Source organism: Botryllus schlosseri, chromosome 8 (assembly GCF_051294905.1).
Source record: "Botryllus schlosseri isolate E-star chromosome 8, Bs_hap1, whole genome shotgun sequence".
Taxonomy (NCBI): Eukaryota; Metazoa; Chordata; class Ascidiacea; order Stolidobranchia; family Styelidae; genus Botryllus; species Botryllus schlosseri.
Genome location: NC_137243.1, coordinates 3,194,395 through 3,209,488, shown reverse-complemented (window position 1 = coordinate 3,209,488; position 15,094 = coordinate 3,194,395). Strand labels below are relative to the sequence as shown.

At 36.3% G+C, this 15,094-nt stretch overlaps 1 protein-coding gene across 10 annotated transcripts in view; it reads left to right on the top strand.

Moving 5' to 3' along the window:
• The window catches only part of LOC145445396 (girdin-like), a 49,019-nt gene that overhangs the window by 375 nt on the left and 33,550 nt on the right, over window positions 1-15,094 (top strand). For 9 of the 10 annotated variants that reach the window (XM_080323582.1, XM_080323587.1, XM_080323588.1 and 6 more), the window contains exons 2-7: window positions 734-807; window positions 1,412-1,494; window positions 1,657-1,765; window positions 10,463-10,591; window positions 12,090-12,173; window positions 13,399-13,542. In XM_080323582.1, the coding sequence (XP_080179708.1) occupies window positions 754-807; window positions 1,412-1,494; window positions 1,657-1,765; window positions 10,463-10,591; window positions 12,090-12,173; window positions 13,399-13,542 (603 nt within the window). In that variant the 5' untranslated portion in view covers window positions 734-753. The remainder of the gene's footprint in view (window positions 1-733; window positions 808-1,411; window positions 1,495-1,656; window positions 1,766-10,462; window positions 10,592-12,089; window positions 12,174-13,398; window positions 13,543-15,094) is intronic. The other variant, XM_080323583.1, reaches the window with a different exon arrangement.

Sequence of the window (15,094 nt, the reverse complement as noted above, 5' to 3'; positions counted from 1 at the left end):
CGCGTCGACCCTTCTACTTCTAGTAATTGTCGCTGTGGATTGTGGAATCATCATTTTTGTAAGATTTTCAATTTTTTTGTCATATATTGGCTATGTTTTTGTTTGTCACATTGTTTGAAACATAGCCATGGCCAAAATATGGCCGAAAGTAAATAAAAGTTTACAAAAACTTGATTTTTCCTAAAATTATTAAAATAACATACCGTAAGCTATACCCTGTTTCCGCAGCGACGATGTAGGCCTCTGAATATATATTTTCAATCTCACTGTTTTATGTATTGTGTAATTATTTATAGCCTATTGATAATGATGCTGTCTTTTCTCCCCCTGTATTGCATAGAAATTCGCACTGAATTTACGACGCATACTTTAAATTCAATAAATTCTCTCTCTCTCATCTAAATGTGTTACTATATCTTTTAGTGTAACAAAACCTCACTGTGTTTAATGTGCTAGTAGTTGAAAATTCAAGATACTCGGTCACTCAGTGGTTGCTGGATGAGGATGATAAAATGTTTGTCATGTTCTATTATAGTCCTCCAGTTTACATCTAAATGGAGACACCACCTGTTCCAGATTATCAACGTAGTTTCATAGTCTGAACTCGACGTTAGTGTTGCCGCAATACTAATGACATCAGCAATTGGTATTTGCTGTAATACTTACATTTTCACACAAGTGTTTGTCTTGTCTGATACCTCATCTAATGTTTGCCGTCACAAATGTTTTGTAGGTATACTGGTACCATTCAAAATGTCTGAAACAGATTCACTTGCGCACTTCATGAATACTCCATTAGTGCAATGGGTAAGTTGAAACACCGTTTATTTACATCATCTTGGTTACTGAATCAAGTGTAATTAATGGAAGAAACTAAGCTGTTTTAGATCAGAAAAGAAATAGCATTTTGACTCGATTTTGCATGAAACTAGTCTATTTGGGCACAATGATTTGAGTCGGGTAGTGACGGATGATTTTATCGAGTACCGAAATTGTACACTTCTTGCCACTAAGATTTAATTTATCATCGAAAATTATAGTTTCGATACTATTTTCTGCTGTGGGTGGCTGTTGAACTCCGATTGGTCGTATAGCAGCATACCAACCTGTAGTACAAAGTTATGTACGTTAGTGGGAATAGATATGGTCTAAAAATACCAAATATTTTTATTGTGATGTAGAACTTGTATTATATATTGTTTATGGTCGTATGAAAGGTACACATTTGAACTTTGCATTTCTTTCATACCGTTGTGACATCATAATGAGTGATACTCAAATTCTTGACTCAAAACCTAATATTCATTTCTGAATTGAATCAAACAGTTACTCGATTTTACCAAGCTATATTTGCGAGCATAAATAACTGGTCATATTTGTGCCTGAGGTAAGATGTGCTTGTATTCCGTAGATCCAACTTTTACTCGGCCGTGAAGCATTGGAGGTGGAAGACCTTACGGATGGAGTGGCTCTGAATGAAGTCATGCTAGAGATGTAAGTTTGTGGACGTTTAGGAAGCGTAATGAGATTAAAGTTTAATCTACTGCAGTGTGTTTTGGATAGAAGTTATTGTATGCTCCATGTTGAATAGTGAAGCTGTTTGTTTGCTAACTTGACTTTTTATAGTAACAGTTGAACTTCGTATTTTATTTTCAGCGATCCGCGTCCAAGTAACGCGAAAGCCGACAAGCATGCACGTGGGAATGTGAATCTGTCCATCCAGAATTTAAGCCTACTCTTGAAGCACATCAAATCATATTATGAGGTGAGATTTGTGTTATTTGTACCACTGTTTAACCACAATTGCGCTGCCAGCGTAGCTATTAGACAAGAAAATTATAGCCTACTTTAAACATTTTTTTTTTCGAATCGAAAATTTTCTATCAACTTCGCTTCTACATATCGGAAAGAATTAGCCAAATTTGTTATGACTCATATTTTTAGACAACCTAACAATTTAATGGGGTGACCAGTGAAATTGGAATTGTTTTTCTTCATTTTTTATAATAAATATGCGACTCTTATAGCTACACTTCTACAGGTTGGAATTGAGCCAAAGTAGATGTTCAGTATTGATTTAGCCAACCTAATAATTTTGTCAAGTATCAGGTAAAATTTGAACAAAAACTCCGAATAGCTAAAAGTTGAGAATAGCTAAATAGTTTTATCCTGCTAGGTGATGCAATGTGAGTGTCTGATATGAGACACTTGAGCGGACATACTTTTTATGAAAATTCTGTTCCTTTTTGCCGCTTCCTATGAACAATTGAATAGTATATTGAAGTTCTGTACCTCAAAGAAGCTCTTTTTATGAACATGGTATTTTAGTTTGCGCGTTACAGAGAATACAGGAGTAATTCCTGTTTGATGAAACTACAACTACTGGCTAACTAATTACTATCAGAAACCTAGCTAGATCACCGTTAACAGATTGCCTGTTAGTCTATACTCTAAAATGCTGTCTTTTGGCTGAGAATCTTTGGTTGTTTGGCGCTATGATGAGTGTATCAAATTTCAAAAACATCCCTTATGTGATAATATTTGAAGATGGTCCTTCATTGGGACACATGCGTTTTGAATGCACAATTTCAGGATCAAATCTAGCATGACTTTATCCCCTTGAAGGCTTATCTCTGGATTATATGATGGTTGTCTGTCGCAAGCAGTTGAAATCAGTCGCTTATAATCCTAATCCATCAGAGGATTACGGTTTCGTGCAGACCTCTTACCATCCCTAAATCTCGGATCAATGAAATTTTGCAATGATTCTGCAATGGATTAGTTTCCAGCTTCTGTTGTTGCTGTCCTTGTAAATTTAGGCTTTGCTGTGAAGGCATCATGTCAAATGCGATAATTTATGGTGATATCAATGTCTTTTGCTGCAATGCTGACATATTTATTGTCATATTGATTATTGACGATTGAATTTTTATATCACTGTTATTGACACATGGTTCATAAACCAGGTGGTTGATTCATGTACGCATGAGTTATGTTTTGAGCTGTGGCTTTTATGAGAAAAGGTAATAATGTTTGGTACATAGTTTCATGTATATACCTTGGGTATCAGCCTACAATGTATCCACATTCCACATATGGTAGAATTGGTAGACTCGTAGACACAAGTTCATTCTTTTGCATTTATGTATTTGAGTATAATTCCATTGGTATCCAATAGTTGAGTCAGTATAGGCATGGTAAAAACACAATGTATTCAGTTGTATATTTGTCAAACATGCATCTCAGTTTACTGCTGCTTGTTCAGCGAGACCATCGTTAAGCTCTCAACGTAATGTAACTGTACGACAGCTCTGCCTCAGAATGTTTTCCAATCAATTGCCCTGGATTTCCGTAATGCCATCTGAAATACGATTAAAAGCAGGATGCTTGGAGATTGTGAACTTAGGTGCAAGGTGATCCTTGTGTGTTTGACTTGAAGACAATACCTTGCTTTGCTGCTCTCTTTGTTTTCTTCTGTATATGATATATCATCATTAACTTCACCTTATCAACTTTGAATTTATTCAACAACAAAATTCTACAAGCCACATGGTTGGCCTAGTATCAATGGAATATAACAAAGCATAGCCTACACGCTGAGCTAAATGCACGAATTCAAGTCAGTTGGTTTGATTCAATGATATAAATTTATTGTCACCAATTCACATTGGGGATGCTTCGATTTGATCAAAATTCTCTCTCATGAATTATTGAAGATCCCGCTAAACTGCTTCTGGTGTACTATTGATTGAAGTACATGAAAAATTTGAAATATCAAGGAGATTTAATTCTGTGTCGTTTGAAACAACATCCCGGATTATAACTGAGATTGATTATTATTCACTCTCCAAACCCAGGAATGTATAGATCATAACTTTAAATGCATAAGGCTACTTTTCACTAATAATTTCCGACTGGATTTACGTGAAAGCGTGGTGATTGCGATGAAACAATGACTACAGCGTTAGCTTGTAAGCGGAATTATGCCTCTGCAAAGGCAAATAATAGGCCCAATTAAAGGATCTCTTTTCTTTTGAAAGATGTCCATAAAAAGAAAATTCTTTGCTTTAGAACGCTTGTAACTTGACACCATTGATTACTGTGGAAGAGATGACGCTAGGTGATCATTAAAGCTATAAATTGTTTGGGAAGGAACGTTGCTAGTTACCAGTTTGTCTCATACCTTACTCTGTTGTCTCTTTCAATAAAGTTACAACCCTTGATTTCCCGAGTACATGAAATATTTGAAGTTGCAATCTCCAGGACTATCTTATTTTTGAAAATGTTTTTGTCATTATTCACAGAATAGTCGTGTATATTATGTGAATTTGGATATGATACTCCTCATCATAAAAAGGGAAACTGGCATCTCCCAGATGGGATAGAAATCATAGAATATTGACTAATTACTGTTACAAACTGATGCCAAGTCCCAGATGTCACATAAACAAATTACCAATCATCATAGTTTGTGGTAAAGGAGAGTGGGAACTAGCCCGCTACTCACTAAAATCCAATATTTTCGGTACTATTTGAATGCATGTAGTTGATAATCCACTGAAACTGATATGATTGCAGCAAATTTGGAACTTTTGGCAAATTTGAGTAGTTTTGCTAATTTTCTTCATTGGGGTGTAGTAATTACTTGAAAGTAAATCATCATCACCATATTTTGTGAGACGATTGTTGATATGCAATGTTCTTTCCAATTCTCTACTAGCTGCTGCTGATTACCCCTGACGAGTGTCAGCCGAACATATTCGGGTTCATTTCAACACGAATATACTATCCAATTGTATATTGAAGTTCTGTACCTCCAAGAAGCTTTCCACTCTTGTGGTGCAAGTAATTGAATGTATGTTCAGGACTTCCACTTGATAAACTTTGCTGACTAATAAATCTAGTCATTGACTGATTATTTAGTTGGTTAGAAAATTAATTGTTGTATAACAATGAGGAAGGGTGTTGGTGATGGTGACTATTGATTAATTGCGGCTTGTACGACTGTGAACCACTTGACTACATATTCACATAGAAAATATTTTAGAGCATAATTAGAGCTATTAATTTATGGATTTTGCAAACAGTGTTCTACAGTACATTATATGGTCCCCTCCTTTACTCACAGCAGCCAAAATCACCCAGATTAAGGCCAGCACCCCCTTCCAGGTTGCTAACAACACAGTGGGCTCTCCTGAGCACTTTTGGAACCACTGATTTTTTGGTCAACAATACTGCAACTGCTACAATGCTACATCCCAGATACTTTTCATTCAATTCAATCATTAATTGTTTTGTGTGATTGTTAGAAACATGAGGACTTTCACAGCACTGTGTCTTATTATGTTCAATGCAAGATTGCGCTCTTTCTCCTTATCAATTGCTATCCCTAAACATTAGATATCCAGTTTCAGTCTTTCAAGCTCTGTAAATCTTGATCTAAGATCTTGTCATTGCTATCGGTGAAATTGACACTGTTTCAATTCATTGTTCTGGTACATTCCTGCTCTGTTTCGTGTACTAAATCTACTCTTTTATAGTCTAAGTGGAATTCAACGGTGAAGTCACAACCATTTGATTGAAATGTAGGCCTAATTGAATAAGCGAATCAGTGAATGACAGTTTTCCCTTAATGAGCCATGACTTAGACGTGCGCAGCGCACACGCTTTTGGAAGTGTGCCACACCTAATTTCATCTGTTCGGATTTGATTAACATGAAAGTGCTTTTTTACATCGTAGGTTGGTTCTAATTCGGCTTGGTGGTAAACAGCCTTTTTATCTGCTGTTAGTAGTGAATTGAATCATATTTTCCACATCTCTATCAATGGTATATGCATTTATAGGTTTAAGACAGATACACTATTGAAGTTTGATCAACTCTCCTCTGAGCTTAGTGTTATGAAGTACGAATTCACCAGTTATAACATAATGTCCACAATAGTATACCATTATGTATTAAGAAATATGGCATAGGTTGCGGCGTTGCGCACATGCTGTAAAATGTTAACCAATTTCGATGTTTGTGAATATTGCAAGTAATTTGATACTTGCAGCCAATTTAGTCACAATGCGAGTGGAAATCTACATCGGATAGACTTTGCGCTAAGTTTCAAAAATTCCATTGCTATTAGTAAGACTGGCTTGGCTTTACTGATTTCCACAGCATAATATTATTCTCATTATTATCATTAAATCACGTTGGAGAAATCGATGGGCATATTGTATCAATCTGTAAAATGTCTCTTATTTTATGATTGATTTCTTCCTTTAGCTGAACCTTTGTGTGTCTCAACTGGTACACAATACCATGATAATCAACTGTTTGTACCCAATCAATTCCGGCTGATAACTATACACCACAATTTGTTGGTAATTGTTAAGTAATAATTGTTTGGTAATATCTTTTGTAATATAATAATGACCAGCGTTGTTTGTCACCTACTAAAATAGAATTAAGTAAACCGTAAAGCTTGTTCAGATGTGGGTTGAGAGTCCTTGATCGCCTGTGCTTGGTGATATTACAATGCAGAATGGTTGCCATGATATCACACATCACGAATTCAATGTTAGAAGTCACCTTCTCATGTACGCTTTCCTAAGGTTACAAAGATGTTGAGTGATTGTTCTAATGGTGATTTTGTGTTAGTTGTTGAAAATCTAACAGAAAATCTTCGCAAATTTAGGTAACACTTCTTTCTTTACTGAAAATACAAATCAGAAGTATTTCTTCATACCTGTTTATATCTGAATCTTGTGTTGGTTGCTAAAGTCTAATCGGTAATATGTTTTAGGGTTATAGGATTAAATTTGTGAGAATTTTCAGTTACTGAGATTTTTCTGGTACTGGGTCACACTTGCAACATCTCCCTCAGTGATTTTTCCGGTTTAAAATATGCATTTTTGAATCTCATACTATTATTGTAACCTTTTTAAAAACAAGGGGAGTGCGCTGATTAGTGATAAGGTCTTGTCACGTTTCATATGGTTTTCCGACTATATCCTGCCTTGATCCATTGTTTGTATGTAGTTTCGTCAGCAATTTGTTCATTTTCAAAGTGCTCGGGGCAATGACCAACATATAATCAGTGTTTATGACATGGATAAAGTCACACTTTTGATGGTCTTTGAGGAATGCTGGAAAAATGCTAAAATTGTAAATACTCGGCACAAATTTGTTAGCCGGTTCATGATACGCAAGGCACGATGTGCTTTTCATTTGCAATATGTCAATCTTACAGTATCAGCTACATATGCGGACCCCGTTACAATTGAATTGCTCGCAGATGAATGTGTTTTATGGAAAACTTCTGGACAGTGAAGGCCTTTGAAACAGAACCCGTAAAAAGAATAGTTGGCGGTCTGAACGTTTTGTTTGTATTGGTCCATCATTGATATGGATCATCTTCCCGGCAAGTGTCTCGGTAACCTTTCGTAATGCAAAATGTCGCTCGACTGAGCACAATTGCATCTTTTACTGCCTCCAGACTTGCATACTAATCGGTGTAGGCCTTTTTGAAATTTTTCAGATGTCTTATTCAATATACAATTTAACAGTGTATCCATATTGAGATTTTCTGCTTTCGTCAGGGGTTATCGTCTGCAATTGACGAGTGTCAGCCGAAAATATTTGGGTTCATTTCAATTGTATATTGAAGTTCTGTACCTCCAAGAATCTCTGTATAACACAGTACCTCACAAAATATTATATTAATTCATACATAAGGCATTCATAGTGTGATGCATGGAAAGTTCATTTGAGTTTTTTGAATAGATGTCGCCTATTCAAATCCTATGTAAAACACTGAGCATACTAACCGTTCGATTCAAAAATCGTCACGGTCATGAAAGATTTATTACTTGTGGAAGAGCGTCTAATGGAGGACGCGGTTCCAAGCAAACATAGTTAGTCAGCCCCGTTCTTTTCCTTGTCGTGAATAAATATCGTTACCTGTGCAGTGCTAACGACTTCAATCTGTTAAGTCAATTTGATCATAACACTGGATAATGCCTTAACGGTAGTTGTTGTGTTTGATTAAGCTCTTGTTGACGCTTTAGTGTAACTATGGGTGTTATATCTGATGCTGTTACACCGTTTTTTGTTTGTTATTCTACCTATGCTTGTTTTACTCAAGTTGTATATGTTGCCTGCTTCTTCGCCTAATGTAACATCCTAAGTATTCAAAATTTGATGAATCTGAACATACTGGTGTGGCAGGCTTACCCTGAACCCTACAAATATCCTAAATCATGATAAAACCTATGTTTGCCCAGAGCGTTAGTTTGGTTCATGTCTGCAATTTGCGTACTTCCAAGGGCAAGAGATAGTATTATTTGCCACAATTTTAAACATCAAATCGAATCACTTGGAAAACAAGTCGAGATTTTTTGTGAATCCGCTCCTAGCACGCAGCTCGTTGATAAAATAAAATATGATGTCGTGACGTTGCTGGAGAAAGTTTTTTATTACCTTATTTACAGCTTCCTGTATCACGATGACTCATTGATCCCATTATTTGTTAGTACATTGAATTACAGCCTACGTGACAACTAAAATGTGTATTGTGAATTTGATGGCTAGATAAAAACAGTTCTTAGTGATCAATACTATTTTACGCCACCAGATTACTTATATAGAGACGAATTAGCTATCAAAGTCACCGATTCTAGTCAAGGTATACACGGTTTGCATTGTTGCGGTTTTGCCGTAATAGTCCTTCAACACAAACTTGAGCAAATATTATTTTGTCAAAATATACATATTCATTCCACACGAGTACTAGTGAATGCCATTCCAGCCTTGGTATTTTAAACTGAAGAATTCATTGACATGTCACAACATGAAAAGAAAGTATTGTGAATGCAACAATACCTTATGTCCTTATTCAGTAATCTTGGAGATAAATCTCTTGTGAGTCACAATAGGGATTGATTCAGTGAAGTTATTATGCCTTAACATAGTCCTTTGCTTGTGATAAAGGATGGAGGCTCTCATCCACACATTATGACATAGTCGCGGAGTATCTACTGTCTTTGATCTCCAAGCACTCGGATATGACGTGGCTTAGGCCTACCAAGTATCTTTGTCTTGGTGTGGGTCCGATACGCACTTGAAATTTATGCTGTGATATTATGTAACGTTTCATACCCAATCCTTGCTGGGCGTACAGACTTTGATTGCTCTATATCTTGAGCTATGTGAAAAAAGCATCTCACATACAAACATTTTACATCGGACCAATATTTTGTGGATATTCATTACACAGGCTATCATTTGTTTACCGCGAATCTGGCCTCCGGGCCATAATAGTTTGTGATTTAGCGTGAATTGTATTTCAATTCTGATGCCAAAATGCTGTTATCTACATTTTGTAATGTACATTGACATTAAGCTCTCTCTTCTGGCCAATTATTCGAAAATTCATGCCTGTGACGTCACATTTTGTGTTACAATTGTTGATATACAATGCTCTTTACAATTCTCTACTAGTCGCTGAGGAGTGTCAGCCTAAAATATTCGGATTCATTTCAATATTAATGTACTATTCAATAATATATTGAAGTTCTGTACTTCCAAGAAGCTCTTCAAATTTTGTAATGTGTTGAGAATGTACAGTGGGCTAGAGGGAATATATTCCAAATGGAATTTTCAACCAACATATTCAAGGCTCTATTTCCTCTGCATGCAATCCAATGATTTCGACTAAACCCACCATTGTTTTTGTAAGAAGGGTGTCTCAACAACGTCATGAGACATTCTGGCTTTTCAAAATTTCGAAGTCTATAAAATCGTATGATGTCATTTGTAGGGCTGGGCAAAATCGAGTACCTGAGTGATTCGATTCTGAATCACGTAATATGCTTCGAGTCGAGTCGAGTAATCGAGTATCACTCATTATGACGTCATGAAAGAATGTAATACGTCAAAGGTCAAATATGTACCGTTTATGCCCCCACAAGGAATATAATGCCTTTTATCCATCTCATAAATGATAATTTGGTATTTTTCCGACCATACCGATGTCATTCCACTTGGTGACAACTTTGTGGGATAATCAAGACTTCGGAAATGTGCTACGCCCAGTAACCTTCGTAGCTTCGTACCATACCTTTCGTATGCTACGATACCGCCAATCAACGTTTCAAGGCTTCACCAGTGAAAATTAGTATCGAAACTATAATTCTCGTTGATAAATTAACTTTCAGTGGCGAGAAGCTTATAATTTCAGTACTCGAAAAAATCGTATTTTACTACTCGACTCGAATCATTAAAATTAATACTCGATTCAGATTCGAGTACTCGAATCATTGTGCCCAGCCCTAGTCATTTGTAAATATTGTTATGCTGGATCAGTGCCATTTACTCAAATACGGTATGGGTAGTGTTTGTGTAGTCGGCCTGGTAAATCATTCAACTCCGTAATCTCGATTCTTATGCACTGAATCTACTTGTTTTATTTTCAGGATATTCATCATCAAGTCATTGTCATGTCTCTTCCGAACATCTTGACGATGGTGAAGGAACCAAGCACGGAAGCCGGTATAACGGAACTCCAGAAGCTGCTCCTGCTCATTCTGGGATGTGCTGTTCAGGTATAGCGACCGGATTCGTATAGGCTACCAATCTCGTTCTAGCGCTAGTTGCCGATTTTGAAATGTGAGTAGTTCTAGTTCTAGTTGTAAATTAGAAAAAGTAGTTGGTGGAACAAATAGAATACGCGTCATCGTTTGGCGTGAATCATGATACCGATGTTCTGTTGTGCGATTTTCTAGCGACCATTGCTAGCTAAGATCCGTCACTGCTAACATAGTCGTAGCCAGGGGCGCGTTTTGGGGGTCGAAAGCCGCCCATTTCAAACTCGAAACCGCGTCCTTTTGAAATGCTGATTCTATCTCCAATATATCTTATGATTCGTATTATCAGTTATTAGCTGTGTTTTGATTGCGGATTTTCAGAGATTGTTAGCTCTAGCTCTTTGTGTGAATCTGAAAAGTGAGTGATTCTAGTTGTAGTTGCGAATTTTGAAAAGTGATTAGTTCTAGTTCTACTTGAGAGTTCTGAAAAGTAAGTTGTTTTAGTTCTAGATGAGTTTTGAAAAGTAAGTATTTCTTGTTCTAGTATAGAGTTTTGAAAAGTGACTAGTTTTAGTTTTAGAGGAGTTTGAAAAATAATTTATTCTTGTTCTAGTTGCGAGTTTTCAAAATGGAATAGTTCTACTTGTAGTTCAGTTTTGATTAGTGAGCAGTTCTATTTGAGTTTTGAAAAGTGAGAGGTTCTAGTTCTAGTTGAGAGTTTTAAGTACTGATAAGTTCTAGTTTTAGTCGAGAGTTTTGTAAAGTGAGCAGTTCTGGTTCTAGTTGAGAGTTTTAAATAGTGAACAGTCCTAGTTCTAGTTGATAGTTCTGAATAGTGACTAGTGCTAGTTTTGAAAACTGAGAGTCTTAGAGTTTTGAGAAGTAAGTAATTCTAGTTCTAATTGCGAGTTTTGAAAAGTGGGCAGTTCTCGTTCTTGTGGCTAGTTTTGAAAAATGAGTAGTTCTAGTTCTGGTTGCGCATTTTGTAAATCCACTAGTTTATACAAGTCTCACAGTGAATGTACGGATATGAAATCAAGCATCAAGAGTTGTTTGACATTCTTTGACTCCACTTTGTGTGCGACATCTAGTGCTCCGCTAGTTTCGAGTGTCTTTCGAGTGATACCAGTAGTTTTATGCGGATGTTTTGATGTCGTAAATGCTGGTTCTACAGTTACTAAATCATCTACTATGTTATCGTAGTTTCCAGTGCTGTGATCGGTGACGGAATCGAATTTGATACCGCGGTTTATCTAAGTGTGATAATTCAAGTGTGATATTGATTTCATGAGGACGTTCACATGTGCGCAGACATGTAGTCAAGCACACTCGATGGCACTACACCAAATTACTAGCTTTTCCCTACCATGGCCCTCGTGACAATAGACATTTTTCGAGTACGCCAACTGTGTAAATAGCGAGATTTCAACACCAAATTTCTCGCGTTTTAAAGGTCCGCAGTTGTTGTTCTAGGCGAAACTATCTTTTATCGACCTTGTTTTATTTTGATTTTTAGTGTGATCATCGCGAAAGGTATATCGAGAAAATGAAGCAGCTTACATACGTCGGAATGGAAATTTTGATGAATCACATCAAAGAAGTAAGATTTTTCCGTTTATTCAAACAATTTTCTATCTGAGCCTGCCAGAATAAAGTTGCAGCCACTTCCATCTACAACACAGCACTTGACTAGAGTCAAATTTCTCGACCAAATTCAATTTGTGTATTGACTTGAATTGTACTCTGAGAGTCATTGTGCATGACTAGGACGGACATTTCATTGTAACTTCGAAGAATAGTAAAGTCACCACATTATTGATGTTTCGTCTATCAGTCCTGATGTTTGGAAAATAGTGCCAGAAACCGTTGAGACTGAGGAAAATGAAGATATTATGAATGTGAGCCATTCTATATCAACTAAAACCAGAACAGTGAACATTAGGGGTGTTCAAAAATTCTCAAATTGTACTGGCTACCGGTACTTGGTTAAATTGTTAGATTAGGCCTACCTTATTTAAGCCTACACACCAAATTTGGTTCAATTCCATCCAGTAGCCGAAAAATTTGGATTTGAATATAATAATATTTACGGTGGGCACACTTATAATAAATAATTAAAGAATTGGTCACCGTAAATACTATTTTATTCAAATCCAAATTTTTCGACGACAATAACTCCGCTTCCACGGGTTGGAATTGAACCAAATTTGGTGATCATCGTTTCTATAGACAACCCAACACTTTCACGGGGTGAACAGAAAATTTTGACATTTTTGTTCCTTTATTTTTTATATAATAAATAGAAACTGTCTTCTGTAGCAATGCGGCTACTGGTTGGAATTGAACCAAATTTGGTGTGTAGGCTTGAATTAGGTAACCTAACAATTTTATCAAGTAGCCAGTACAATTTGAGAAAAAAAGTCATGTTTGAACTATTGAACACCACTAGTGAACATAAGGACTTGGACTCGGGATACGAGTCAGAACACTACAACTCGAACTCGGCCCTCTACTAGCTGAGTTGGACTAGGACTTGACTCGGTGGCGAATTGAAAATGACTCGACAAGACTTGAGTCGAAACTGCAAAAGTGAGATTGGCTTGTGACTTGGTTACAACCCTGGTTTTGCGCGGTGCAGTTCGCCTGTCGTATTTTCAGGAAACATCTCACAAATTAGTTTAGAATTAAGATTGCCCGTATTTCACTCCAATTAGTCTGATTACACAACTGGAATTACCGTATCTAATTGTCCAAGTACGCTTGTTTGTGTTTTGCCCCTTGAAAATGTGGTTTACCCTTGCTGACAATTCTGGTTTTTCGGTCAGATCACAGAAAACAATGAAAACGTGCTGAGTCTGCAATGGTTGGAACAAGACGAGCCTCTTCCTCCAGACGATTTAGACGAGTTTTCAAGGAACATCACGTTTCAAGTCAGGAAACTGGTGAAGGAACGTGACGAATTCTCCATGGTGAGAAATTATGCCGGATATATTTACATTTTAATAATATATTCATATTGAAATAAACCCGAGTATGTTGGGTGACACTAGTCAGAGGTAGTCTTAGTCATCAGCAACTAGTAGAGAATTGGAAGGAACATTGTATATCAATAATCGCATCAATCGTATTATGCAATTGAATATTATTTTCATATTGAAATAAACCATTTTAGTTTATATATATATACTGTAATCTAAAAATGGTATATTAAGCTCAAGCCAACTATTCTCCTTGATTGTTTGATTTTGATACAATTGTTGATATGCAATGCTCGTAATTCTTGTTCTCAATTGCTTACAATTACAAAAATATTTGGGTTTATTTCAATATGAATATATTATTCAATTGTATGTTACGTTCTCTACCTCCAGGATTGACCTCGAATATTTATATTTATAATTATATTTTTGTGTTTGCATGGTATTTGTAGGTTTAACGTGATTCGTTCTTCTCAATTCTTCTTCTCAGTTACTTGCAATTACAATGCTATTTGGGTTCATTTCAATATGTATATTTTATTCAATTGTATGTTAAACTTTGCACCTCCGAGAGAGCCTCTTCAAATATCTGTATTTGCATTTGTGTATTTATTTTTTATATTTAGAATGTGATAGCTGAACCTAAACCGTCGTCGCAATTGATAAGTGCCGTACAATCTGTAGACTTGACTAAAATGCAGTGCAAACCTATGATACTCAAATCTTCTAGGTGTCTTTACCCATTTAGAAGCTGCCCAACCGTCAGGTCACACTGTATTTAACACTTATTGGATTTGATGCATCTGCGTTTAAGAATACATATCTCACCTTTTGACTTAGTCAGATGGTTTACTCTGCATGATATCACTTGTTGACATTGTTTATCTATGCCATGAATCATGTGCCGGTAGTATGACTATATACTGTAACCTCCGGTAACGACGTGGCTGATGTGTGAAAGTAATGTCAAAAATTTCTACTGTAGTAAAAGTAGAATTAGCGATTTTGAAGACATATCAAAAGCGGGAGTAGAAAAATGAAGTTCTGAAGATTCAAAAAGTTGATCGAGGAGTCGCAAAATTTTAGCACTTAATCGGAGGCCGCTACATTCGAAATTGCAGGGCATCGCGGCCAACGCAAACTGGCCCTGCAAATAGGCACAGTATTCGAAAATATATTCAGGACTATTTAAAAATAACTTTTTTTTTCAAATTCTGCTGACTACGTTTGTAAAATTTGTTTGGTTGCCTAAAATAAAGCTGCACAACAATTTTTGGTCATTCTAACATATAACTTAGAAAAAGTCTACTATTTATTTGATGAAAATAAACATAACATTTTTTCAAATTTCAATGGCCACCCCGTGAAATTGTTGGACAACAAATTTGGGTTAATTCCAATAAATCCAAAACTTTTTAGTTATGGTATATAGCAATGCCTTTGTAGGTTGAAATCGAGCCAGTGTGCAGCGTTTTTTTTAGGCAACCTAACAGTTTTATCGAGCAGCCAGTAGAATTTGAAAAAAAACTTATTAGTAACCTCT